Raw genomic sequence first — 27340 nt, forward strand, 5'->3', positions numbered from 1 at the left:
CACACATTGTTTTTTCCAGAACTGATGATGGAAGTAGCTAAGGAGTTAGCCATCTTGCTTCCTTGTCATCTCTGTTGAGATTTGCACATGTGCAGTACAGATAAGGCACTAATGTTGGACCCTGTATAGGGCAGACATAACGCACTGACTAAAATGCACATCGACACGCAGTTTGACACTAATCGTTGCCCATTTTCACTGTAACTAACTGTGAAACCATAATGCTCCCATGCAATGGATCTAAATGGCACGGAGGATTTACTACTTACATACTTTCTCGTATGTGCTAGCCATTCGGAGGAAGCAACACTACATGAGCTTGACTAACCTGGCTAATCGGGCCAAGCTGACAAGCATGTCACAACTGATAGACAACAACGGGTGCACTTCGTGTGTGAGAGTAGTGTACATAAATAGACTATTTTGACAGTAATTGTTAGGGTCACAGGGCATACTGAACCGAGGACATCGTATACCGAAAGAAACGTCCTGTATCAAAAGGTTGGGGACCAGTACACGTGCATTAGACCGACATTAGATGATGTTACTCTATTGGGTGTTACAGAGGATGGTTCACTCAACAGCAACTTGCAGAAAGACCCTGACAGAGTAAAAGGTCGTTGAATACCTCAGTAAACTGGCAAGCTATGATGATGCTAATATGGTGAAGAGAATATTAATATTGCATTAAGCTTATTTCAGGTGTTTATTTTTAATTTAGCTTATTTTTGTAATGATGGTAATTCATTAGACCAAGGTATTATAAATCTTGAGTCACAAATAATTTTTTCCTTTACTGCAAGTAGGGCTGAACGATCGAAATTGCAATTTGAAAGAGCGCAATTAGCTAATTTTGAAGACGGTGATTAAAATGTAGGTTTATTAAACAGCACATCTGACCCATTTTAAACGGTTGTGCAGTTACAGCTTCATTCCTTTGTCATCCTTGTGTGACAGACTTGCTAACCAATCACAAGCATCATGCGCCTCCTGTTACGGTCCTACTCACCAATCAGAGCAGGCACAGGGCGTTTATATTTTACAACAAACAAAACTGGAGGATAACATGGGATCATGGCGTCAGGCGAAACGACACAGAGGCTGTGCTGCGATTTTGTCCGGCGTCAACTCACACTGTAGTTTTTCAGCAGTGGAGCATTTTGCATACCCTACGATGTCAGGCTGTTAATTTGACATTTTTTGTGCTTCAACTACGAATAACAGCTCTCTGTGAGCTTGTTTTGTGTCTTTCTATGGCTACGTATGCCACATGATCATGCCATCATTTCAGAATAAGAGCATATTGCCTGCCTGATTTTGCTGACTTGTTCAGATTTTGTTAATTTGTTCAACTGTCCTTTTTTGTGCTTCTATCATGATTAGGTAGGCTACTTGTTTCTTTTTTTTTTGTCTGTTATGTTTATATACATCTGCAGAGGATGTTTTATTTTGAAAATCAACCGGATTCTCTATGCCGTTCAGTGTCGGACTTCTTGCCCGGTTCATCTGTTCTGTGCTGCTTGACGCGACTTCCGTCAAAAATAGACTGGCAGTAAATACTGAACTTTAAAAAAAATAAATAAAATAGACAAATCGAATCCTAATTGCAATATCTGGCAGAAAAATCACAATTAGATTTTCCCCCCCAAATCGTTCAGCCCCAGCTGCAAGCCAGGACAACTTGTGAATTCTATTCACATCTTAGAGAAAATTCGTAGTACAAGAAAATTGGAGACTGTATTGTACATGCCACTTAAGAACAAATCTTATTGTACAATTGATTTTTGCATGAGACCCATTGTTGCTTCTGTTGCCTTTTGTCTTTTAAGTACACTCCCTAGATTAGTCATGTGTCACACGACTACCTGTATCAGCAGGAAGACAAATCTCATTCAGCTGCAAGATGTAATTAAAGGCAGACAGAAAACATTTGCGCTATGAAGTCTTCACAGCAGTTGCTTTAAAGTTTGCATTTACTTATGAGTCATTTGCTGATACACTGCCTTGACACAGTTTGAACACTTTCAAAACACTGGCTTTTACCCAAGAATATCACTCCAATTAATATTCAGCAGCATACATAAAAGAAGGAGCCGAGTAGAAAACCTGATGGCGAAAAACGTGTGTGCACATGTGCAAATCTAGTTGTTCAAAAAATGTATTAATGCTCAAATGTAATTATGGATTTCAAACAAAAGGGTTGAAAAGCGGAATTGGTTGGTCTAAACCCTCAGCTGTTCTGTATTTATCAGAAAAGTCAATTTCATGGCTAATAGGTTCATTACTGTGGTCATGCTTGAAGAGTCTTTTCTGATAAAACTCACTGAGGAGTTGAGCGCTAAGCCGCTGGAGCACAGGTCTTAATAAGGTTCTCTCTCTGTGTCTCGCTTTCTCATGGTAATATTACAGTGAAGTTAAACTTTGACCCTTTTTTCCTCACATCCAACTCCTGTATTTTAGACTGTTGTGACTGCTGTGTGGAGCAAATCCAACAACATAAAAGAAATCTCCTTGTGTAGAAAAGGGCACAGATTTCCCTCAGCTGCTCTATTCACTACAGACAATTTATCTGCTGTTGTGGGGGAGAGTTTCTGCAAAGGTCCAGCTAGACAAGACGGGTCCGTGCTGCATACTAATGACAGCCGACTGTTTCTACCACACAGTCTTGTCATCCTGCATTCCAGCCATGTTCCCATGCTGTCATGCTGCAGTGGAGATGGAGCGCTTTATGAGGCGACGCTTTGCTACAGCACGTAAGAAGCTCCGACTTGTGTTTGAAATTGAATTCTTTATTGTCATGCAGCATGATGCAGGCTCAGACCTAACCTGAATCCTAGACCTAGCAAGTTCGACATAACACACCCCCAATATCCTGATTCAGCAGAAACAGTGACCTGACAGAAGCTGATGCCCACCTGCACCACCAGCACTTCCAACCTGCTTAATCCCACATGCATGCAAGGTGCATTAGTACCAGGTGCTTTCTAAAAAATGTAATTTCCCCTTCTGCTCTCTTCCCAACTGCATATTCAAATTTAAACTACATCTCTCAAACAAATTGCAATAAAAGGCAGGGTAGGTAAGTTTGAGAAACTAGCAAGAAACTGCTGGTTTTGAAATTATCCAGCAGAGAAACTCCCACCCCCTCCCTTTTGGGCTCCTTCCAGAGCCACGCCCCCAAAACACGTGAACGCGCGTTGCCGGCACCGCTGGAGGACAAGCACAGTGTGACGAGCGGAGAGGAGCGCAGTGCAGCGGCTCACATCAGTGGTAAGAAAACATCTAACTTTATCATTATGAAAATAAAAAACTAACCCGGCTGTTGGTGCTCACTATCAAGCTAGCATGTTAATATAGGATAGGTTTAAAAAGACTGAGTTTTAATCAGTAACAAGCTGGCTAGCTAACTGTTAGCAACAGGTAGCTGTGCTAACAGCTTCGGTAACATTGTGCAACGCTAAAAGCAGGCTGATAAACATTTCCCGTTTCCATCAGTTAAACTACACGAACGTGAATTTTGTGTTAGAGTTCTAACATGTACGTTGTTTTGCATTTCAAATTTACATTTATTATTGTTTACTGATTACATCAACTAACTACAGCTCTGCTTCAGCCATTGGCTCATGTACATTGTGTACATTATTTATGTACATTGACCTGGTGTGTAATGTGGACTCAGAAGTCCTGTTAGAGAACAACAACCCCCTGTTCAATAAAAATATCTGATCATGTTGATGAAAGTTCTTTCCAATTTGGGGTTCTAACAACTATATACTCCTTTACAGGCCAGAATCTGAGGACTGTGGACAACATCCAGACTACTGTGTTTCCATGCACCACACAAGGCTGACCTTCCAGACCCAGGACAGTAACAGACAGTTCAGTCAGGCAGCATACAGACTTGGTCTCAGAGTCGTGATACTGAGTTGCTGTTTCTGGAAGATATGCAACTGTTATCCTGATCAACTAGAACAATACAGAGGCTTCATCCTAGCAGGATGTAAGATGTAATGTCACTAACTGCTACACAAATAATTCCATCCACTGTGTGGATGAATACATGTACATTGTTTTTGTTATATGCCCAGGAGGGTAGAGAAAACACAAAGTATATTTTTCCCAGTTTTGGATAATATTTTCATTCTTTTTTAAATAAAACATTGAAAATGATAAATGCCTTTTCTTTACACTTGCAGCATAAACAATCAAGCAACTACATCGTCTTTATGTCTGAAATAATGACATCCAAATGTGGTATAACACTTGATTATTGTTATTATATACTACTAAAACTACAACCTATGTCACAAATAGATCATTTTAAACATCATTAAAAATAAGTATGTACAGAAAGAGACAAGGTGTGTCCACAGGATGTTGACTGATTATGAAGACAGTTCAGACTTTACACGTAGCATTGTACCGCTGCTGTGGAGATGATTTAAGATCTCACAATCACCTCTCTGACATGATTACCACATTTCAAAAACAACCATATTACAGTTGGGCCAGGGAACCCCATGTTGACGGTGATCATCAGGTCTCCTGGTTCTGCTTCTAGGCATCTCAGTAGTAGACAACCGTTGGAGGAGGAGGATGACACTCTGGAGGTCTGCGATGTAACTGTAGTCCTTTCTCCACCTTCAGTGAGTACAAGCACCACTTCCTGGACTTTTTGTTGTACACCTTGCTGTACCTGACAATACAGAAAGGAGGATCAGCTTAGTGAAAAGTTTGTAATACCTGACATTGTTAGCATTTCCACATAAAATGCAATCAAAACAATAAATCAGCACCGTCTATCTGTATTCCTCATACGGTTTAATTTTTCTTGACTCATCACTTATAAATGTTTTGAGTAAAATGCACAAGAGTACTCATAATGAAACATAATGAATTGTGTCATCAGCTTTTCTCCTGGCTGGACTGTGGACACGGTGGTTGTGATCCGATCAGCGTATACTGGTGAGAAGCACAGAGTGTTGGAAGACTCCAAATCTGCAGGTGACCTGAGGGCACAGTAGAAATACAACATACAGGATTTTTTACTTCTGGTAAAATAAGTAATGGCCTAACAGCACCAATTACAGTAAAAGGTTTTGACACAGTAGGTTTAGCTACGAACAATGTCAAAACTATATTATAGGTAGCTTATATACCAGAAACACAGATACTTGTGGACCTTTAGCCATCATTGTTTATGTATACTAATGTTGAAATGTCTTTCTCATAACTACAAACTAACAGCTACATCACCACATTTGTAAATGAGTAACAGTCAGTCAAACAACGCTTGCAGACACAACACAATCACACAAACAGATTAGATACAAGGTGTAAAGATAGGTGTAAACATAGTATAACAATAAACCTAGATGGTGAATAACTATACCGGCGCAGTCTACACCTACATTGTCTTACCTAATGTTAGTGTTGGAAAACACAGCTCTCAGGTGCGCTGCTGTTTTCCAGCTCACCTACAGCTAAATAGAATTCATCGTCTGTACTCTGGCTCCTACACCAGTCTGCAGTCAAAGCTACCGTTAGCTGCATGCTAAGTAGGTAGCTACCATTAGCTGTATGCTAAGTAGGTAGCTACGTTTGCTAGCGATGAAAGTAACTATTACCATGAAAATGATAAAAGCCAGACTACCTGTCCAGCAGAAATAAAGCCACCACGGTGTGACTTTTCAGCCCCTTGATGTTCCTCACTTGTCACTATGGTTGAAAAGCCATGCAGATATCACCCACCGGTCTGACCGCTTCGCTCGTCCGGTCTGAGAGCAGCTGACCAGGTGCGCGCACGGGGGCAGCTCCTGTAGCAGCAGGGCTGGTAGCCATGGCAGCGAGGGAGAGTGACAGTCAGCCAGCCAATCATTGCATTCAGTCCGGGAACGGGTGACTGTGTTTACTGCAGCCCTGAGAGGACTACAGACCGCCGATTTTTATAGTCTCTTTTTCAGAGCACCTAACTTTTTAATTTGTATTGGTATATATAGACAGTTTAAACAAATATGACAAAAACTGTTTTAGAAGCAACTTGCCTACCCTGCCTTTAAATCTGCAGTATGTTTAAACTTGGCTGGGCTAGTGTTTTCCCTTTCATCTATTCTAATCTAACACTCTAATGTAATATTCACCAGAAGGCTCTCGGCTTATCCTGATGAACCATGAGGGCTAAATAATCCACTCTTTTGTTCCCAATCTGATAACTTCCTCATTTTTCTCTCCCCTTACACTTCCTGCTCTATCTTTTTGTCATTCACACTTTCAACCTTCAAGGGCACTGTTAAAGATTTAACAGTGCATGCTACAGCACTACAGGTACTTCCAGACACACACAAACACACACAAACACACACACACCTAATGGAGCTTGTAATGGCATGGATGAACAAGTGAACAGTGGTTCATGTGTTTGCAATTTGAGCAGGATCAGTGCTCTTGTCTAATCCAGTAAACTGACTGGCCTCACTGGTCCATATCGATTTTCAACTTAAGTGGAAGATAGTTCCTCAGAAGAGAGATAGAGTTAATATCTCTTGCTGCCAATGAAAGAGAATTAAACATATTTAAACATTGGCTATAAACTGTTGGGGAGGCTTCAGCTGGAAGAGGTGAGGTGATGAGTTTGAATCAATAACTTTAAAATCTATTTACCACACTAGCAAACTGTAGTGTCTGACCAATGTTTTGGGGCAAACAAATCATCCAGAGGTCAAGTGTTTAATAAGAAGCTTCATGAGAACTAAACCTTCTATTGGGTAAACAAGAAAGGGGAAGAAAAAAAGCTGTAAGACTTTGTACTCCTTGGCAAAACAGCAATCAGCTCTATAAATAGCTCCCACAGACGGTCCTGGCCAATTATTTATGAATAATAATGGAATGACTTGCATGGAGACATGTCACAGTTAAAAACAGCATCATCCATCTCTCCTTCCGTCTCAGCACTCATTGCCCAAGGGGAGGTGGTGGGAGTGGGGAGTGAAAGAAAAGGAGGGTGGGGATGTAAGAGGTAAAAAAAAAAAAGAGAGATGCATAACAGAACAGTCTGTCATTTGAGCAATGTGTGAGGTGAATGTCTGCATGGGTAAACCACACTGACACTTAACACATCAACAGGAAGGTGAGGCTCCAGAAATAGCAAGAAATCAAATATCTTCATGAAACAGTGTTTCAGGGTCAAAAGAAATTCTGAGATGAAATTATTTCTGGATCAAAGGTGTGTCTCGCATTCCTGCTTCACACTGTAAAACACAGATTATACCAATATCCAACTGCTCGTCAGGATAAAGAGGATTTTAGCTAACATATTCATCCCTGAACAACTGTCATGCTATAATATTGAGACAGACACTTTCACAATTTGAAATGTAGATCTATTTTAATTATGTCCATGACAGTATGAGCTGTGTGCCTTTGGCTTAAATAAACAAAGCAATACAGTGGTGACGACAACTAAATAATATTTTCAGTGAGAAAACAACTGGTGGTAACAACTCCATGTGACTCCAATGCAATGTCAAGCTGTAGCGGTTTATTACAGAGCGCCTATCATTAAAAGTGCTTTCTAAAGCACGCTGGCTCTGACTATAATGACCTGAGCCACTGAACCGTATCACATTTTGGGAATTGGACAAGCTTGGCCCATCATCAAACATTACTCAGCATCAGTGTTCAGTTTAGTGTAAATATCAACCGCGGGGGCACACAGAAAAGCCTGTGCCATCCTTCTAGTGCTGCCTCATTTGCATTCATACAATGTAACACTGAAATATTGTTTTGACAGTCCTGATGATGGCGAGGTTGGGTGTAGAGTTATGGAAGTTTCAAAGCAAGTCTGTACCCTCACCCTACATATAAAAAAGAAAAATTATATTAAATCACTTACTAGCAGTACTATACAGTCCTCAGTATACTTGTGTATGCTGTCCTCTGGGTGGATAGTACCGCATTTGTACATAGAATTCAGAAAGAATGCAGCTCATGTGATAAAGCATATTGCTTACCTCTGGCTGATTAGGTGTATTCTAGTATTTGAGCTGCACCCAGGGATAGAAGACTTACAATTGGCCCCTATAGGCATAATCCCACGTGATACAGACCCCACCTCTACTTTGCAATGGCTAGATTGGCTTCTTCACATACAGTGTGGCACGGAGAATTGATAATACCACTGTATAATGTGCAACAGTCAAACTCAACCATGGTTTTAATTTTGAATTACTTCTGTCAACTGATAAGCCAATCAGGGACCCAAGAGAGCAGAGCTCAGAGACTATGAATCCCTAGAAACCCCCACCTTAATCCTTATTGCGGAAACCAATGGTTAGCTGAATAATCTCCATAATTTGCATAATATTTCAAACTCTGCAGTTGCCGGATGAATGCAGGGATCATCTCCATGCATTTTTTCCTTCCATTCATTCTTCCATTGGTCCTCCATGTAAAATACGCCTTAATCAAGGAAGGGCCCACCTGAGTTCTCTTTGACTTTTCTGGGTTATGATGATAAGAGCCAACACTGAGCCTGTGTTTCTTATCTAAAGTTGAAAATGTCTTGCATGACATTTTGGCATCCATTGACTGTCACTTGTGAAAAAGTTGCACATGTACATGTATTAAAAGGTCTCAGTTTGTTCTCGACCAAAAGAAATTCTAAAGTGAAAAGAATGGCCCCAAAACCTTCACATATAACAATGATCGAGATGGATCCAGTGGAATAGCTCTGTAGACTAGACACCGCAATTCGGAGATAAAACTACCTTTGTAATGATTCTATGGGTCTACTTGCTCCTCAGCCAAGTATATTATCCCAAGACAGTATTACCAACGTAATCCATTTTCCATTAATGACCAAAAAATAAAGGGTACTTAGGTAACTGGATAAACTCAGACAATCTTCTGAAAGAAAACTGTGTCTGGACAGTGATGCATATTCTTGATAAGGGTGGGAATTTAGGATCTTCCAATTGATTCTATATTAAATAAACCGAAAAATAGACACCATTTTCAGTCTCTTACCATTCACTTTGAGAACAAACAAAACAGATTATAAATCGAATTATTCACTAAAAATCTGGGAACAATTCCACCATTCTTTGAAGATCAAAAATTTTCCAAGAGTCCAAGAGCGCCAGAATAAACTGCATCCAGACAACGTGACCATCCATGCTGCCACAAAGTAGATCGACTGTGTTCGATGCAGGAATAGATGACAGCACCTCCTCTTTGCTGCCTACATGTAGTGTTTTCTTGTAAATGGAAAATGCGCACCACCTGCTACAGTAGAGCAAGCCAGCAGCCTCTAAGCCAGGCCCAGACACACATCTCCTGGTCTTCTGAGTGTGTAGGCGGACAAACTCCTTTCCACTTGGTAACAGCAGAAATGTCTCCCACATGTGTGTGAACTTCAGTGCCTCCTTTTTCAAGCAACTTCCTTCCTATGAATGTCTCAATCATCTTTTGACAGAGAAAGCATCACTTCTGGGCCCCCCACCATGTACCACAATGCAACCTAATGCAGTGCAAGATCACAGGTGGAGAGGGAGACAGACAGAGTGGGGAATAATGAAAAAAAACAGAGATCGAAAGGAAGGTTAGAGTTAAGGTACAATTAGGGGATTGTGAGAGAATATCAGTGCCACTAGGCAGTCTCCTGAAAAAAATTGAGAAATATGAAAACAAACATCATTATGCAACTGCCACTGTGTATAAAATGTCAGAGAAGGCACCGTTGTTACGTGTTAGCTGTAAAGACCAGATCTGAAGAATGAGGGCGAGTTTTCCGCCCTCTAAAAAATGACACCTTGTTGTAATGCAGACAGATGGCCTGATATCATCCATCCTGACTGTTTTTTTTTCCTCTGTATTTTCTTCCAAATGCACACCCCTACACTGGACTGACAGGGCCCTGTTGCTTGCCATCTGCTTGCCATGTTTGGCACTAGAGCATGTATTTCCTGTATGAGATCTCCCCTGTTGGGGACACCATTGACTCAGTCACTCACTCACTCTGCTTTCATGAAGACAGCTTATCACTTCATTGCTCTAATCAGTTCAACAACTTATTCACATCTCGCTCAGTTATAAATTCTTGCCTGTGGTGAAAATCAGTCTTGACATTTCAAATTGCAAAGACAAACAACTTTCCATCGTTTTGTTTGGGAGTTGCCCCAAAATTGTTTTATTTCATACAGAAATGATTCTCAGTCTCTGGGTAATGCAAAAAGAGAATTTGAATCAAGACTGAGCAGTTGTTAGAAGTTTGTTTTGCTAATGCCTCCCTGTGAATTTCTTACAGAACCCAGCAGAAATCCAATCTCTACAGATCATCCACCCAGCAAAAGAAATTACAGTCCATTTGTCAAGTGGAACCAAAATCTAATCTGTTTGTTTAATGACACGAGGCCTGTTTATGAGTCTCTATGCCTTCATAGCTTATCACAACCAACACTTAAATACCCTCAAGAACATCTATCAGTTTATGAGCTGCCATTAAAATGGTCTTAGTATATCATAGTTTCACTATGCATTATTCATATATTACAAGCAGGAAAAATGCAGTTCATTTAATAAAGGTCCCATATAATTTCAAATTTGGAGAGGGCAATTTGACTTTATACACTGTGAGAGGATATAAATTTGTCAATCATCATAAATGTCTCTATACCGTTTATATACTATGCAAACTATTCCTTTAATATTTTTGTATTTTGTATGTAGCTATTGTGGGCAATGTTGCAAATGCAAATCAATGCTTTATGCAATATTGTATTCTAAGTATTTTTGTTTCAATGTGATGAAGCATGTAATGTAATTTATTTATGAATAAGATAAAATCTCATCACGATGTGTCAATACCACAACAAAAAAAATAACACGATACAGCAGTTGTTTCTGTATCATCCACTTAGGCTGACAGTTTTTCAAAAACATTAAGCTTGAATGAATGAGAACAATTTGTTGGAATTAATTTGAACAAAACCCCCGCAGCCTGGTCCTAAACTATGTTGTAGAATTAAAGCTGGGGTAGGCAATGTTTGAGAACAGGTAGGTAAACAGGTATGTAGACAGTTGATAGGCCACCACGTTCTTCCTGCAACAGTCATCATATTTTTGTTTCATTTTTGGGTCAGACCATTTGATTTATTGACTGCTATCAGGATGTAAAGGGAATTTAAAGAAATTTAAAAAAGCATGCTTCTGAAATAAATTAGCTGTCTCAGCTTTAACGTTTACTTGTTCACTAGCAATACTTAGAGTGAGCGCTATCGCAGCTGCATTTTACAATGGAAGCTTTAACAGCTTTTTCCTTATCTCTGATTTTTCTATCTATGGTGTCAAATTCAAAATCTTCCATACATTATCTCACAGATGGTTGGGTTCCATGATTATGTGCTCAGTTTCCTCCATTTAGTGTTTACAAAGTGAACAATAATAGCCCTAGTTTACTGATAGGGCAACAGATGCAATACATTAGAATGACAGAGCACAGAACACCCAGGAGTATGACATGGACTTTTGTAATTACACACTGTTCATTTTGAATTCAAACAGATCAAACAGAATACAATTTTTCCTCTAACAGCCCTTTCACACACCACTATTTAACATTGTCCCCCTCTCGATCGCAATTTCCAAGTCACCCTGACTGGATTTCTGCCCGGATAAAGTACGATCAATTCATATTTTGCAGAACTGATTAAGAAGCATCAGCATCCTCCATGTTGACAGAGAGACTAAATCACAGTGGAGGCTAACATTTCTTAATGGAAAATCATCACAAAATAACTTAACACTCCAGAAAGAGCTGAATAATATTCTTGGTTCTTCCTACTTTTGAATGAACAAGTGCTTGATTTCTTGTGACATCGCAGGATATAAGTGTTTGATCATAGGATAGAAGTAAGCACACACACCACAGGATGTACATGTTACAGCACAGTGTATGAGTCAGCCACTAGGGAGTCAGCAAGGATGCATTGATTATGTAGAAATAGTTTGGCAATCTACTTTAGCATGACTCATAGTGATACACAGAAAACCACTAATAGCATCAACATTCTAATAGCATCTTCCGTTGCACATGCATCTACGCACAGATACACACACATCCCAGTGGTGTCACAGTATGTGCCTTGATAATGAGAAGTGCTGGCAAAATTGACCAGCCCTGTGTTACCTTGACCCCATGCCAGACAATCAAGGGAAACAGCCTGGTACACTCATAGACAGGGCCAACACCCTACTACTGCCACCCACACAGAATATCACACTCCTGAGCAACAGTCATCTCACTGATGCATGGGAGACTGGACTTAACTGCACCTGGTGTCTCTGATGCCCTTAAAGGCTAAACAATATGCAGTGATTTAAGGACATGAGACTAATTCTGAAAATGGCAACATACATGATCTTTCATTCCACACCTGTCAAAGATTAAGTTATGCATGCTTAGGTATAATAAAGAGCTTAATTCACTGCTACACATCCTCACTATAGCATACAGAACAAGAATGAGCATCTTAGTGCTGCATTTAACTCATAATTGCATATAATTGACATCTATTTCCCTCCATTCAAAGAGAGGAGAACTAACAGGAAAAGATACTGTCTTCACATTTTGTGGCACACATCCAGACATCTTGCAGTTTGGGTTAGAAGTTACACTGATATCAAAGTTTGCTTTTGCTTTTAAATGATTGAAAACAATCAGCATCAGATCCATTCAGTTCACACTTTGAACAGGAGATTTGACATGTACTGTATCGACACTCACACCGTCTCGCCACACAAGACAAAGGTGCTGATTAGATATGCACGATATGTTGTGTCAGCATCGACATCGCGATGTGGGCATGTGCAACAGTCACATGCAATGTCAATGCAAATGAACTCAAACAAGTCATGCAACCACTTTGTTTGCTGCTTGACACAAAAGGAAAACTCACGAGGTTCTCATTTTCCACAAGCTCAAAGATATGTCTGTCTTATATTACATAATTTAGCACAATTTAAGGCTTCTTGGATACACAGAGTTTGATCAGTTCCCAATTTGATCTGATTTAAATTTATTGTTTATTTGAAAAGGGACAATGTACATTGATCAAAAAACAGTTCAGTTCAGACGTCGATTTTTGAACCACGGATCGATTTATACCACTTTTTGGGGGCATTACTATCATTATTATTATTATTGTCCATCTTGAGTTAGTTAAACTCAAGATGTTTAGCGTAACTTGTAGGCATGACCACTCAGTCGTGACTGTACCAAAATCGTCACATGACACACACAGTTGGAAGACAATATTTACAAAATATAGGCCCACAGCTTGTGCTAACTTGCGCCACCGTCACAGTTACGATAGTTCAACAGTCCAGGGGGCGGGTTCCGTCCCACAGAATGTAATTGTTCTGAAACCAAGACTGAAACCTGGTTTTAGTCTTGGTTTCAGAACAATTACAGCCCTATTGGGTTTTTTGACGAACTGTTCAAATGCACCTCTTCACAAGTCCATGTGTAAAGTTTATCAGGAAACACGTGTTGTTTTTCCCAAATAGTGTCAGAGTTGCATACACGAAACAGATATTGGAGGACTCAAAGCTGATTTCTGGAGGAGTGCCAGAGGGCTGAACCAAGTGTGGTAGAAGTAGGAGGGGTTTTTGATTTGTTAGAAGAGTATAGACTTTTAAAGTACCCAAATGATGAACATTTTGATTTTTAATTGTACATGAACAACACAATGCATGTATCTGGTAAAAATGACTTTTTTCATATCACAATAAATATATATAGAAAGGCAGAAAAAAACGATATTGCAATGTCACTTTTTTCCAATGGTGCAGCCCTAGTGCTGATCTTTTTGCCACAGTAGCTGGAGGCTGGCCTTAATGAAGAGGTAGCAGCTGAGGAAGAAAGGGTCATCTTGTCTGTCTGAGCCAAGGCAGTGGCCCATTAGTGGTGGACCATCAACAAGGAAGGCCTCGATGACAAGGTGTGACTAGGGACAGGCACGAGATGACAGCTAGCAGTGGGTAATTATTGTTAGGCGTGAGCAAGGAAAGTGAGAAGGAAGGGAATCACGTGAAGGCAGAAGACAGGGTCTGGAAAAATATGTGTGATTTGAGGAAGGGAACAACAGCAGAAGACTTGTGTCATGGCATCTATGTCCACAAGGTGCAATATTAGAACCATTCACAATGTTTCCCCCAGGATGGAGTTGTAGCAAAAAAAAATTTGTGCACGTAGTGCATAGAATGTCTGAATATAAAACCCCAACACAACATGTCTCAGCAGTATTGATCTTGTGTCCATGAGCATGCGATGCACATTAGAACAGCTCAAAATTTCAGTGTTTTCCCATAGTTTTATGTGAGCTTTAGATGAATGATTGTTCATGTTTGCCTTTTGTGTCTTCATTTTACAGCTTTATCTGTATAGAAATTAATATAAAATATAGGCAACATGAGAAACCACCTCCCTGCATTATATTTGCAAATTAAAATCCAAAATGAAACATCTCATTAGCTTAAAAGGACTAGTTTGCATCACTAATTTGCTTTACTAACCTGAGGTTCTCCAGTCACCACCGTCCTTTATTTTTGCTAACAACCACATTTTCGGACTCATCTGAAAACTGAAAAATAATTTAGGATGAACCACTCTGTGTACAGGACAGAGCTGTAGGCTACACCAATTTAGTCTAAGTTTGTACCTGATAATCTCAACATTGGACAAGTAGGTAGTAATAAAATACAGCTACCAGTTACTTTCTATAAATTGAGCTAATGTTAAGTTACATAGCAGCCAAAAGACGTAGCCTACTGCTTCCCTGCTCAGCTGCTCAGTCTGAAGGGGGGGATGTTAGCTAGCACAAACAGGCTTCCCTTTTCCAGCAGTTGGGGAAACAACAGACAGACTTTTCTTGGTCTTGAGAAGCTAACACACTGTAACCGACATTGTACATTTACTGGCAAAATATTTTCCTCCGCTCGCTTTCACCGTCACTTTCTGTCGCTCCAACAATCAAACACTCGCTACGCACCTCCTGATTCCTAAAAGGAGTTACGTTGCTCTTATAAAAACACCTGTCACGTAGATGTTCTGTTAATAACGCAGCGAGGAAGCAAGCCAAGGGATGAGTTTTCTGTGCTCGCACAGTGTGTGAGTGAAAATTAGTAGTGCACTGACAATGAGTGTGGGAAATTTTAGTAGCGGCGGTCACAATTCAGCAGGGTGCACCGCCGCTCCTGAATGCATATAGGGGAAACAATGCTTCCCTTCAGACATTTCATTTTAAAAAAGGACAATTGTCAGTAAACAAATAAATCACTGTACAAAGAAGGTGCACTGATGTGAACATAAGATAGCAGGAATCCTATAGTTGCCTTTTTTAAATTTTTTGTGGAATAATGGAGCTTCCAAAAAAAGTATAGACTACTATATGTCTTCAGAAGAATAACTTGTGACTATGTATTAGCGTTTGTATTGGGTGGGCATGAGAGTGAATACATGTGTACGTGCACAAGGAAGAGTAACTCTGCTTATTAGTGGGCCTCCTGTTGGTGTTCACAGGCCCATCTATTTGAGGTTAATCTCTCCATCCCCCTAAAGACTACAACTCAAAGGAGATACTGAAGAGAAAAACAAGCATTGTTTGTCGCAAGCAACTACAAGGCCAGAGTTCCAACCACAAAGCCGTCTGTATTTTAGTGTGAGGACTGATCAGCAAATGTACTGTACATAATGTCCATGTAGTTAGCATCTTCTACCTCCACTGCAAACTAAACACAGTATGTCATCATCAGTGTAGCCCTCATAGGACCTTTAAGTCACCTCTACATGGCAATCAAAATATGGTGCAAAAACAGATTACAGCATAAAACCAAGAGATTGCAATATGTTCCTTAAGTAGATTCTGTGACAATAGTATAAAATGGCAGTAAATGTTATTGTGCTCCAATAAGAAGTCCTTTGTCTGTGTTACCCTGGCCCTCAGAACCTAATGGTCTTTGTAATCTTTGGCAAGTAATTTCGTTAAAGAATGGAATTCCCTCTCTGTTAGGTCCCCTGTGGCTACTGAACACAGGGATAAGGCATTATATTAGAAGACAGTCAGCCAGGAAAGCCAATAGGGCTTAGACCAGAGAACAACATGGCAGTCTCAGCTGTTAATAACACAAACGCACTAAGACAGACGCAAACACACACAGATATACAGCCCCCGGGGCGGAAATGTCCTTGGCACAAAGCATGCATGGAAAATAATCAATTTTCCCTGATATGCATTTAAAATGTTGGCAAAGCAAAATCCGCTGACCTAGTTACCCTCACGTTAGTCAATGACAAACTGGTTACTGAAGTCCTTAAAGTTGTTGTTGAAGGAGAGAGTCTGTCCATTTTCCCGTTACATGAACTCCCAGGGGAAGCAGCATGACCAGACGAAATTAGATGACAAACACTGAGTGCTCTGATGGCCGAGTGCCTGTAGGGAGGAGCATAAATGTGTCCATCTTTGTGTTTATCTGCTCTGTGTGTGTGTTTGTCCTCTACGTGCTTCCCCCAAGATTGAGCCCTGGTGTGTGAGTGTGGGGTCCCCCATGCATTCCCTTGCGTTCCCACGCCTTTGCCGACGCTCTTTGACATGGCTAACGTAAACAGATGTTGTGCCGTGACAGGAAGTGACCGACTTCTGAGGAGCTGAAAAGAAGCTGTTCTGTCTCTGTGACAGAGAACAGTGAAGAGGTCACAGTATGGCAGGAAACAGAAAAGAATCTGTCCCAGGCGGGTGTGTGTGTGTGTGTGTGTAGGGGGTGTTGGGGATTGAAGAGGGCGCATGGACAATCTCTAACCGCATGGTCAGGGAACAGCTGACTTCACCTAGTTCAGCTTTATGGCTCTAACCTTACTGACTCATGATGCCACCAGGACTGTAAATCAATTGCAGAACACAGAGCTCACCTCTAACCAAAGCAGAGGGAAGGACAAGTGATTGAGTAAAAGAGAGGGGGACACAGCTAGAGAGAAAGATTACATATCTTTGGCACATAATAGAGCTATGACAATAAATAACAGCAACAAAGTATGGTGAAGCAAATTACGAGATACTCATAGTACACATGTAGACGTTGCCAAAAAAACCAAAACATGCAGTAATTCTATAACCTTATTGTATATTAGTCCACACAAGTTCTTATTTTCTGGTGAATATTTCCCAGACTGAACTTTCACAAACTCAGTAGGCCTCATATTGGCCGCTATAGGCTACTAACAAATTGCATTACACACTACTTACACATTTTTACCTCTAAGAGACATGGAATACACAGACTCGGAGCAATCATAGCTTACCATCATTTATCCGTCTTGCAAGATGGTGATCAGACAGAACATCGTAAAGTGTCCCAGAGGCTGTGTAGATTGTATGCCATTATACACAGGATAAAACAAGCAATTATATGATTCTGTGTCATCTAATACCTACATTAGACAGTGTTTGATAGGTTGTGGCTGCTTTAGGAAATAATAACATGCTCATATCAAATTTGAGAAGTGGACATTAAGATAATAAATTATGACTGCTAATCATAGATGACTGCTATTGCTCACAAGCAAGACAATTTTGGATTACATTAGGATTGTCGAGATGATTCATTCATTCATTTCATTTATTATACAGGAAAAGTTTAAGAGCAACAATTTAGTTACAGTAAACGGGCCTGACTCAGTTTAAAAACTGGTTTACAGCAGGTTCCTGTTCTGCTGCAACATAGAACAATGAACACAATTTCAACACATTTATACTCGCTAGACAGATACGTTTATATGACTTTTTGATGATGAAATAGTTGTCTGTCTGACAGATTACCATCTTCAGACAAGGAAAAAAATTATTTTGCTATATTGACATCTAAGTTATCACATGATATAACAAAATCCTTTCCATGGCCTCTGTTGTCTTCAAAAAGTTATTTTACCTATTATTATTATTATTATGATTTATTATTTTACCTATGGAATATCAGTTCTTCACAAATCTTCACACATTTATTCCTTTATTTTCCTGTTTTGTTCCCCTTTTAAATTACATTATACCGCATAATTATTTAACAATTGCACTATAATTGAAAACTAACTAACTAAAAATAATTACACAATCATTTGAGGGCTTTAACCTATTGTATAACCAAATTAACTTGGTGTATTTACTGACGGTACCAAAAACCATTACACAATATACTGCACAAATGAAGTCACTTCAGCACTAATGGACCTGTACAGGGATGGAAGAGGATACATTAACCGTTCCTCTAGGACTGAGGCTGCATTTATCTTCAGCTCTTCAGAGTGTTTAACGTAGGAGGAGGTGAGGATGGGCTTCTTTTCATCTCCTCTTCTTCTTACTTGATCCAGGCACTTTCATTTCTTACCAACTGAGCATGAATCCAAAGGGACCCTGGGACTGAGGGCAAAGCAGGCTGCCCTGTGGTCAAACCCCAGGCAAAAACCAGAGTACCTTTTTTCTTCATCTCAGGAGCAGCTCAAGAGACAATATTTGTTTTTCTCCATTTCTGTATGATCGCCCAAGTCAAGTTTGAACCAACTCAGAGTTCGCGAAAAGAGTTATTTAAATAGATCAGACGATAGCAGACTGCTACAACATTTGAAACCAGCCAGTCCATTAGCACTGGCCTAGCTCTGATCTGGAGCAATCTGGAGCAAATCACAGTGGCACCAAATGGAAGGGCAGGATGCCTGCTGCAGGGAGGAGATAAAAGTCTGTATGCTGGTCCTCTGGGTCTGCTTGCTTCCTTTCCACTATTGCCTGCTGATGTTTTGCATGCAAAGCATGGAACTGAAATAAGACGGCACATCTGCATCTTCTGCATCTGATTAACTCAGACCAGAGAGGGTCCTCTTTGCAGACACGCCACACACATTGTGCCAAAGAGGGTGTAAGTGTGTTTAAGCAAAGAAATGCACACATTTTATTATCTACAGGCACATGCAGAAAGCATATCCATGGACTCAGAGTGAAAGGAGAGAAAACTTTAGTGAAAATCTGACAGTGGAGTCTGGGGACAGAGAAAAAATTGGATGAAATATTAATGGCAATGAAATATTAACGTCGTTGTTCTATTGAACTCTGAAGTTTTGGGAATGTTTTTTCAGCAGCATGTTCACCACTCTTTAAACTAGGAGGATTCCTGAAGAGCTGTGATAAGGCTGTCAAGGGGTCGGTCTAGTGTTTCCATATTAGGGCTGGGCGATATGGCCAAAAATGATATCATGATAAAAACATTTCATATCATTTGATATCGATAATTATCATGATAAATGTTAAATTTTCTTAAATATTCACTCAGGAGCAAAAGTCAGCCTTAAACTTGAAAGAAATAATGATGTGACATTTATCGTGATAAGTATCGATATTGAATGGTATGAAATTATTTTATTGTGATATCATTTTTGGCCATATAGCCCAGCCCTAGTCTAACAACAAGAGGCGTACAGATGGACCCCGTGTAGGAAGCAGGTACTTGCAATCCTAAGGACACAAATGCACCAAACCTTACTGATAAGCAGATACACACTAACCACCACGAGTAAAGGATAAAAAGCTGCCCCACCCCACCCAATATACAATTCCTCTCAACACACATGCCAAGCTCCATATCATGCAATGTGAAGATCAAGTGACATTTGGAGTGGACAACGACCTTAAAAACATGCACGTATTTGATCCTCTTAATCCTCTAATAAAGTGGTGGTCCACATGTGTCACGTGGAAGTGAAATACGTATCTCTGCATGATCCAGGGTATACAACTGTAATTTAGGATACCAGGATTCCAATTTGTTCTACATTAAAGGATTACCATTGATACAGTATTGGGAAGAGATTCCATCAAGAAACTCAGCATGTTGTGACTGCAAAGCTCATCATGCCACTTCCAACCTGCACAATCCGAAGGTGACATTATGAGGGCAATGTATTGTGGAGACATTAAATTGTCAACATACAGCAACAAGGTGTAGGGCTGCAATGGTTATTGTCATTATCGATTAAAGTGCTATTTTTTCAATTAACCAGTCCGCCAAATGTCCCTCACAATCCCTCAAAGCCCAAAATGATATCTTCACAATGCTTGTTTTGTCAGTGGTTATTTGTGGACAGCCCATTCTGGTCCGTACCGCTGTGTGTGTTGGACATTGTCAAACTACAAATGTCAAACACTGGCAATGTTGTTGACTAGCACCCAGCAGCTAGCTTGTTCCGACCATAAAGCTACTGTTAGTGGCTCGCTGTGCAGTGAGGTAAGATCCACTGACACTCTTACTGTGCTATATGGCACCCAATTACTTCATTGATGAAAAATGTGATAATACCGCATATTGCGTGCGCTGTTGAGCCCCAACATAATACCGCAGGGGAAATTACTTTCAGGGCGACAACGCTATTAGTAAAGATTTGAATTTTTGCTTGAAAAATTACTTGAATTCTAAATGTTTCCTCACTAAAAAAGGTAACACTTACAATCCCTTGTAGACCCTTTATCTGTGTTTCAGTGCAGTGAGTCAACTTTAAATGCCTTGAAAACTAACTGAAACATCTGCCTGGCTGAAACAACAACTGATGATTTTCTGTGGGCTTTAATCATTAGTTTATTAGGTAGCCACGCCAGAGGGTTAGATGCCCCTCTTCTTTACTGGAGGCTGTCAGGTATCAGGATGCCCTCTGGCAATAATTGTACCTGACAAATGAGCCTTGACAAAGGAATGGAGGGTGGTCAACCTCTTACTGATCTGACAGAGCAACTTAATTGAAACTATCAATCAGAGCAACTATCCTCTATCTCTTCTTTTCTGACTTTCATTCTTTCCTGCATAATCCATTACTCCCACTCACAGCTGCAAGAATTTATCTCCTCTCTGTCAGTCTCACTGCCTTTGATGCTCACTTGCACATGCATATTATGACCTATGTGCATGCACAAAATCAATCCAAAAAATTGCTTCAATCTGCTAGCTCTCCATCCTCATCATTCCCCCTACGGTGCACAAACACATTAGTTGTTCATTACATTGTGACAGAACTAATTAATACATCATTCCAGCGTTTTCTGCTGTTTTTCCTTCAACAGCCTGCCTATCCGACTCTGCAGCAGGTTGTGTTTAGCGCAGTGGCATCAAAAGTCCCTGTGCAAAACCGTAGTAAAGCTTTTTTCAAAATCACTACAGCCCCACACGGGATGCCACAGTCACTGTCAGGGAAGAGAGGATAGAGTCATAACTAAAGGAAATACCTCCCCTCGCTTGAGAGGAAAGGGTTAAGCCTATTATAGAAGACCAATCAGGACTGGGGGAGCACTGCAAACCTCCGCAGTAAGAGAGAGAGTGAGGGAACAAGGGAGTGAGGGAAAGAGAGGAGAACGGAGCGGGAGATAGAGAGATACCAGGAGTGTGATGGTTAGCACTCCTATCCAGACAGTTAGGCAGGGAGGGAGCGCAACAGAGTTGATGAGATGAGGAGTATTCACAAACCAGTCAACAAGGATGAATAAGACAAAAAGGGGCAAAAAAGAAGAATCCTACCAACATCCCTGGCAGGACTAATCTCTGTGGACTTGTTTCTCCTCTGTCTGGGGCTCAGGAAGGAAAGAACATCTGTCAGTTGTGTGACCCTTGTATGTTCATCAATACTGAATCCCACTTTTTGGATTACTGCTGGAAGGAGCTGATGATAAACCATCAGTCGACCTAGATTGTTGCAGAGCTGCAAGAAGAGAGGACAGTGTGGTGTATGGACCAGCTCCGGAGCATCTGTGTTTACCCTGCATGGTGAGCTTTGCTGCGTTTTGATGGGGTACTCTACTTATTGGTTTGATTTACTGCACTCAGCCGAGTAGAGCATATGTGACAGCAAAAAACCCTCAATGCCAAACATTTTTGTCACCGCAACAAAGACATGGGAGTAGAACCCCTCAACAATATAATTTCTAATAACTAACTTCACTTTAATGTATTTATAAAAAGACTTTCATGTCTTTATGGTTAAAGTGAAACCTATTAGTAACTAATTAAAAAATGTTCAGTCTTAAACTTGCATGTCCACATAGCTGCTACTATAAACATCACACTGTAAAAGGCTTTTAATAATTGTTGTTGCATTTGCATTAGGATGTCTGTATATCCCCATACTGTGAGCAAATCTGCTTGTGTCTTACTGCTACACACACACACACACACACACACACACCATATTCCAAACTGTCAAGCTCTATGACACAAGAAACTTGATACGCAATAGTGCACTTTAAAACTGTTCATCTTCATAACATGCATGATCCTTTCTTGCCTAACACAGAAGCATGGTACTCTTAGCTCATTCCTGTTGACATTGTGGCATAGTAAAGTATGGCATCCCTCACTGAAACAACCTTGAGTAATGACCGACATGTTCGACTGAAGAGATTACATGGATCACATACACTGACCCATGAGGGGGCATCCCTCTTTATGACAAGTTTCCCATGGAATCACATTGAGCAAACTCGCTGTAACACCCAATAATTTACACTGAGCATTTTCCTGCAATAGTTTACACTATGTATGTGCTACTGTTATGTAATACAACAGCAAAGCTTAAAGTGCATAAGGCGATGCACAGAAACATGATAGAACATTAGAGGCTTGTTGCTATGAGTTTCCTCGTCGCCTCTCTACTAAGGATATGTTTATTTTCACTAATGCATCCCCCACACTTCCATCTCCTACTCCTCCTACTCTCTCTCTCTATTGCGTTCTCTCTTTTTATCATCCATTACCCTATCCTTTCTCTCTCTTCAGGTCATTGTGAAAGAAAGATGTGGGATTGAAGGACAGACAGATGATGTATGCAGCTCCTGCTCCCTCCAATTCTTGTCCGGGATCTTTCCGCAAATCTACAAGGCAGGCTCTCTGTCTGACAAACTTACTTCCCCCTACATCATAGGGATGGCCTTCTCCTGAATCACTGAATCAACAACTCTATCAAGCACATATAAATAATGGTGATCACAAATGTCACAGTGATCACACATGTACTCTAATAATCTGCTCTACTCCCGCCATCTCCAGTGATTGAGGGTTCGGCATGTTGAGGGGCAAACTGGAGACCTTCGCTTGATTTACAAGTCGATGGCAGCTGGAGCCAGGCATACAGAGACTGATGAGAAAGGTGGAGAGTGAAGAGCTATTCCATTAGTGCTCCGAGGGGAGACATGGGCCTGGATGCTCCCCGGGCGTAGTAACCTCTCCTGGACAGATTCTGGACGTGACTATTGTGTACATTGGGGAATCTACATGACTGACTGACAAATTTTGCCTCTTGGAGTCCAAGCTAATGGATTTAACTATTTTTTGTATTTACAGATCTGAATACTATCTTCTCACTGAGGACAAAAAAAAGCAAGGATTTGGATCGTACTATAAGCAGTACATTCCAGCCCTGCGCAAGGGAAAGAGTCTGTGTTTCTTTGTTTTCTTGGTTGGCTGTGTCTCTCCTGCTTGGGAATATCATGAGATTATAAACAGGAGGTGGCTCCGACATCTTATCCCTGTTCCTCTCATCCATCAGTGCTCCCACAATCATCACAGCAAATGGACCAGAGATCTAAGAAAAAGTCTGTAGAAGACATAGACTATATTCTCTAACATCCACTGGGCGCATGTGGCCAATTCCTTAGCTTTCTTGCCATTGAGGTCAGGAAGAAAAAGCTGGCAGCCCAGAGCCAGACGAGCGAGTCTTTGGCTAACGGACAGGTGGTTTTCTGGCTGTCAGCCTCGCTGGGAGGGACTAGCAGTGAAAGGAAAAGCCTCACTGGGGGGCTCTGCTGGAGCGGAAACACTTTTCCACTGGCTATGTTTGGATGTGATGCTTGTCTCTGTGGATGTAACATGGACTCTATGGCCTGATTACACAGCCCTGGTATTCAGATAGTGCTGGAGGGAAGGGTAAATATTAAAAAAAAACATTTGTTTTCCTCCATGTCATCTAGAACCCCTTTCAGATTGGATTTATTTCTCTAGGGGAGGACAGGATGATTTTAATTGTGCATGTGCTTATCAGTTATTTTAAATTTATTCAGGAGTGCATGTGTATTGTATTTCCCTCCCTCTAAGCTAATATTAATTACAGTGCACTCATTAGTTCTTCAATTATTTACGTTCTGTCTGAACAAAACATCTTGTTTTTAACATGCGTATCTGAGAGTTTGAAGCCTGCTGGTGATCAGGTAAACATAATTTTCTGGCAGAATATTTTTATCAGTTACTTCCCTAATGTGATTTGGCAATAACTAAAAGCCAGAAACTTCCAGATACGGCAAGTTTAGTTAACAAGGAGGGAGTATTTTACTACCTACCTCACCCCTAAAATATTAATCCCATCCAAACGGGGCTCAAATGCTTCATCATCATTGCCTTCCTCCTTCCTCATGACCTCTAGTCCATGATAAGTATTACGGAAAATGCTAATACATTAAAACTGTCAGCTTTAATGTGCTGTTGAACAGTCTACAGAAGCTACTACAAAGCCACAACATACCGAGCCATTACAGCTGAGGTTAATAGAATTTAATTTGTTCCAAAGTGTTTTTGTTATGTGCCTCTTCTGTGGATGCAACTGTCTGATCAAGGATGGTGATAACAAAAGTAAAAGCTTATTGAGGTAAGGTAGTTAGTAGTTAGTCATGCCATGCGCGTACTGAGACAATCTAATCTGCAGGGCATGGCAAGAAAAATGTATCACCAGCACTAAACTGTCTGCTCTCTGCATTTAAAACTCAAAAGGCTTTTTTTAACATTTCATAGCTGGCAACATTACGTCTGACACAATTTGTCAGATGTGTGTTAATTACAGCTTTCTAGAGATGCAGAAAATGGTTCTCTTTTCTATTTCATCTTCATAAAATCTCTTCTTCTCTTCTCCCGACATGCAGGATAATGCATATCCTTCCCTGCCCGGAACAAGAAGCCACAATGAGCAACGTCACAGTCACCGACAACACTGAACCCATAAGCCGCACCATGAGTCCGGCAACCCCCAGCCCATATCCCTATCCTGTTAGTTTCCAGGTCTCCCTAACTGGGTTCCTCATGCTGGAAATCCTCCTGGGCCTGAGCTCTAACCTCACTGTCCTTGCCCTCTACTGTATGAAGTCGAACCTTATTAGTTCTGTCAGTAACATTGTCACTATGAATCTCCATGTGTTGGATGTGCTGGTTTGTGTGTGCTGCATCCCCCTTACCATTGTGGTGGTGTTGCTCTCCCTGGAGGGAGACACCGCTCTTGTCTGCTGCTTCCATGAAGCCTGTGTCTCCTTTGCGAGTGTTGCCACTGCTGCTAATGTGCTTGCCATCACCCTTGATCGCTACGACATCTCAGTCAAACCAGCCAACCGGGTGCTGACCATGGGCCGTGCCCTAGCACTGCTGGCTGCCATTTGGGTGCTATCCTTTGTTAGTTTCCTCGTACCCTTTATTGAGGTGGGCTTCTTCGCCCAGGGCCATGCTGAGCTGAACCAGACAGCGGTGGAGAATGTGGTCCACACTAACCAGTACTACACAGAACTTGGTCTCTATTACCACTTGCTCGCTCAGATTCCTATTTTCTTCTTTACTGCCATTGTCATGCTCATCACCTACTCAAAGATCCTGCAGGCACTCAATATTCGCATTGGCACACGTTTTCATGCTTCACAGAAGAAGAAGGCTCGCAGGAAAAAGCGTCCATCCATGACGGCCATGACAACGCAGCAAGAGGCCACAGATGGATCACAGAGCAGTGGCAGTCGCAACCCTACACTAGGTATGCGTACCTCCGTCTCTGTTATCATTGCCTTGCGCAGGGCTGTTAAACGCCACAGAGAAAGGCGAGAGCGCCAAAAGAGGGTTTTCAGGATGTCCCTCCTGATTGTGTCAACCTTTCTGCTGTGCTGGACGCCCATCACAGTACTCAACACAGTCATCCTGAGTGTGGGCCCCAGTGACCTAATGGTCAAGTTGAGACTGGGCTTCCTGGTCATGGCCTATGGGACTACTATCTTTCATCCTCTACTATATGCCTTCACTAGGCAGAAGTTCCAGAAAGTCTTGAAAAGCAAGATGAAGAAGCGAGTTGTGTCGATCATTGAGGCAGATCCTACCCCTAATAATGCCATTATCCACAACTCCTGGATCGACCCAAAGAGAAACAAAAAGGTGACATTTGAGGACAAAGATGCCCGACAGAAATGTCTGTCTTCTGAGGAAGTGGCGTGAAGGAACTCGTTAGGGTATACAGTCAATTAAAGCAGCTAAAACTGACATCAGGTCATGATGAAAAAGGGAAAATGTTAATCCAAAGCAGTAATGTATATAACATGTGCAATAGAATGTACAAAAACAAGAAGTGGATAATTTATTACTATTTATTGAGAACAAAAGTAGGTTTCATAGATAACCATATACTGTATTGTAGATATTGCATGGCTTTTTGTAACAGTAGCAACATACCGTACATTGTGTACATACATAATCCATGTACAGCTTAGGGTAAACAAGGTATATAAATAGAGACAGAGAGAAGTAGGAATTGTTATGTATATGTATATTTATAATAAATTTTGTGTTCACTCACCTAACACAGCAAAAGGCTTCCTATTGTCCCCTCCCCCAAGTAAAGTGTTTGTGATTCTGTAACAATGGTGAGATTACTCCCATTCATCAACATGCACTTGCTCCATACCAGACCCAGCAATGCCCAGTGACCACAGACCTTATTGCCTGGGAGCCCTCAGAGGAAAGGCCCTCAGACTCAAATAAGACTATAGGTATGACAACAAAGACAGACAGGTCAAAAGCGGAGAGAGGAACGGAAGTAACAAATGTTATGTTGCTATAGTTAAAAAGCTACAGGGGTACTATTTGCAAATTGCTTTTAGAGTTTAAGAACCCTTGAATTCCACAGACACAACAGAACACAATGGTTCTCATCACCTCATTTGACATAAACCAGACATAAACAAAGCCTAGTCTGTTTCATTTTAACAGTCAGATCTTTGAGCCAAATGGAAAATCTACAGTTGCCTTAATTTGGTTTGATGAATTGAGCATGGTTTTATGGTGGAACGGGGACTGTGACAGGGAGAGCACACATTGAACACAATGAAAATATTGCCTTAATTCTCAAAGAGAATATAATCCTCAGATGTTATGGTTTTACATAAAAGTTATTTAATCAAACTAAAGGAAAATGTTGAAAATGGTTGTAATATCAAATTGTCTGTTTTTAATAACACTAACCTAACAATAACAC

At 40.8% G+C, this 27340-nt stretch overlaps 1 protein-coding gene across 1 annotated transcript; it reads left to right on the forward strand.

Annotated features, from left to right (window-relative positions):
* The first annotated feature begins 21362 nt into the window (after positions 1-21362).
* On the forward strand, positions 21363-26673 carry LOC119894339 (G-protein coupled receptor 22-like). The gene is made up of 3 exons (XM_038707032.1): positions 21363-21843; positions 22852-23997; positions 24984-26673. Exon 3 carries the CDS (start codon positions 24988-24990, stop codon positions 26302-26304), a length of 1317 nt encoding a protein of 438 aa, XP_038562960.1. The 5' UTR covers positions 21363-21843; positions 22852-23997; positions 24984-24987; the 3' UTR covers positions 26305-26673.
* The last annotated feature ends 667 nt before the right edge of the window (positions 26674-27340 follow it).

This window comes from Micropterus salmoides, unplaced genomic scaffold (genome assembly GCF_014851395.1).
Source record: "Micropterus salmoides isolate LMB-PRFRI ecotype aquatic unplaced genomic scaffold, ASM1485139v1 Ms_hic_scaffold_8, whole genome shotgun sequence".
NCBI lineage: Eukaryota > Metazoa > Chordata > Actinopteri > Centrarchiformes > Centrarchidae > Micropterus > Micropterus salmoides.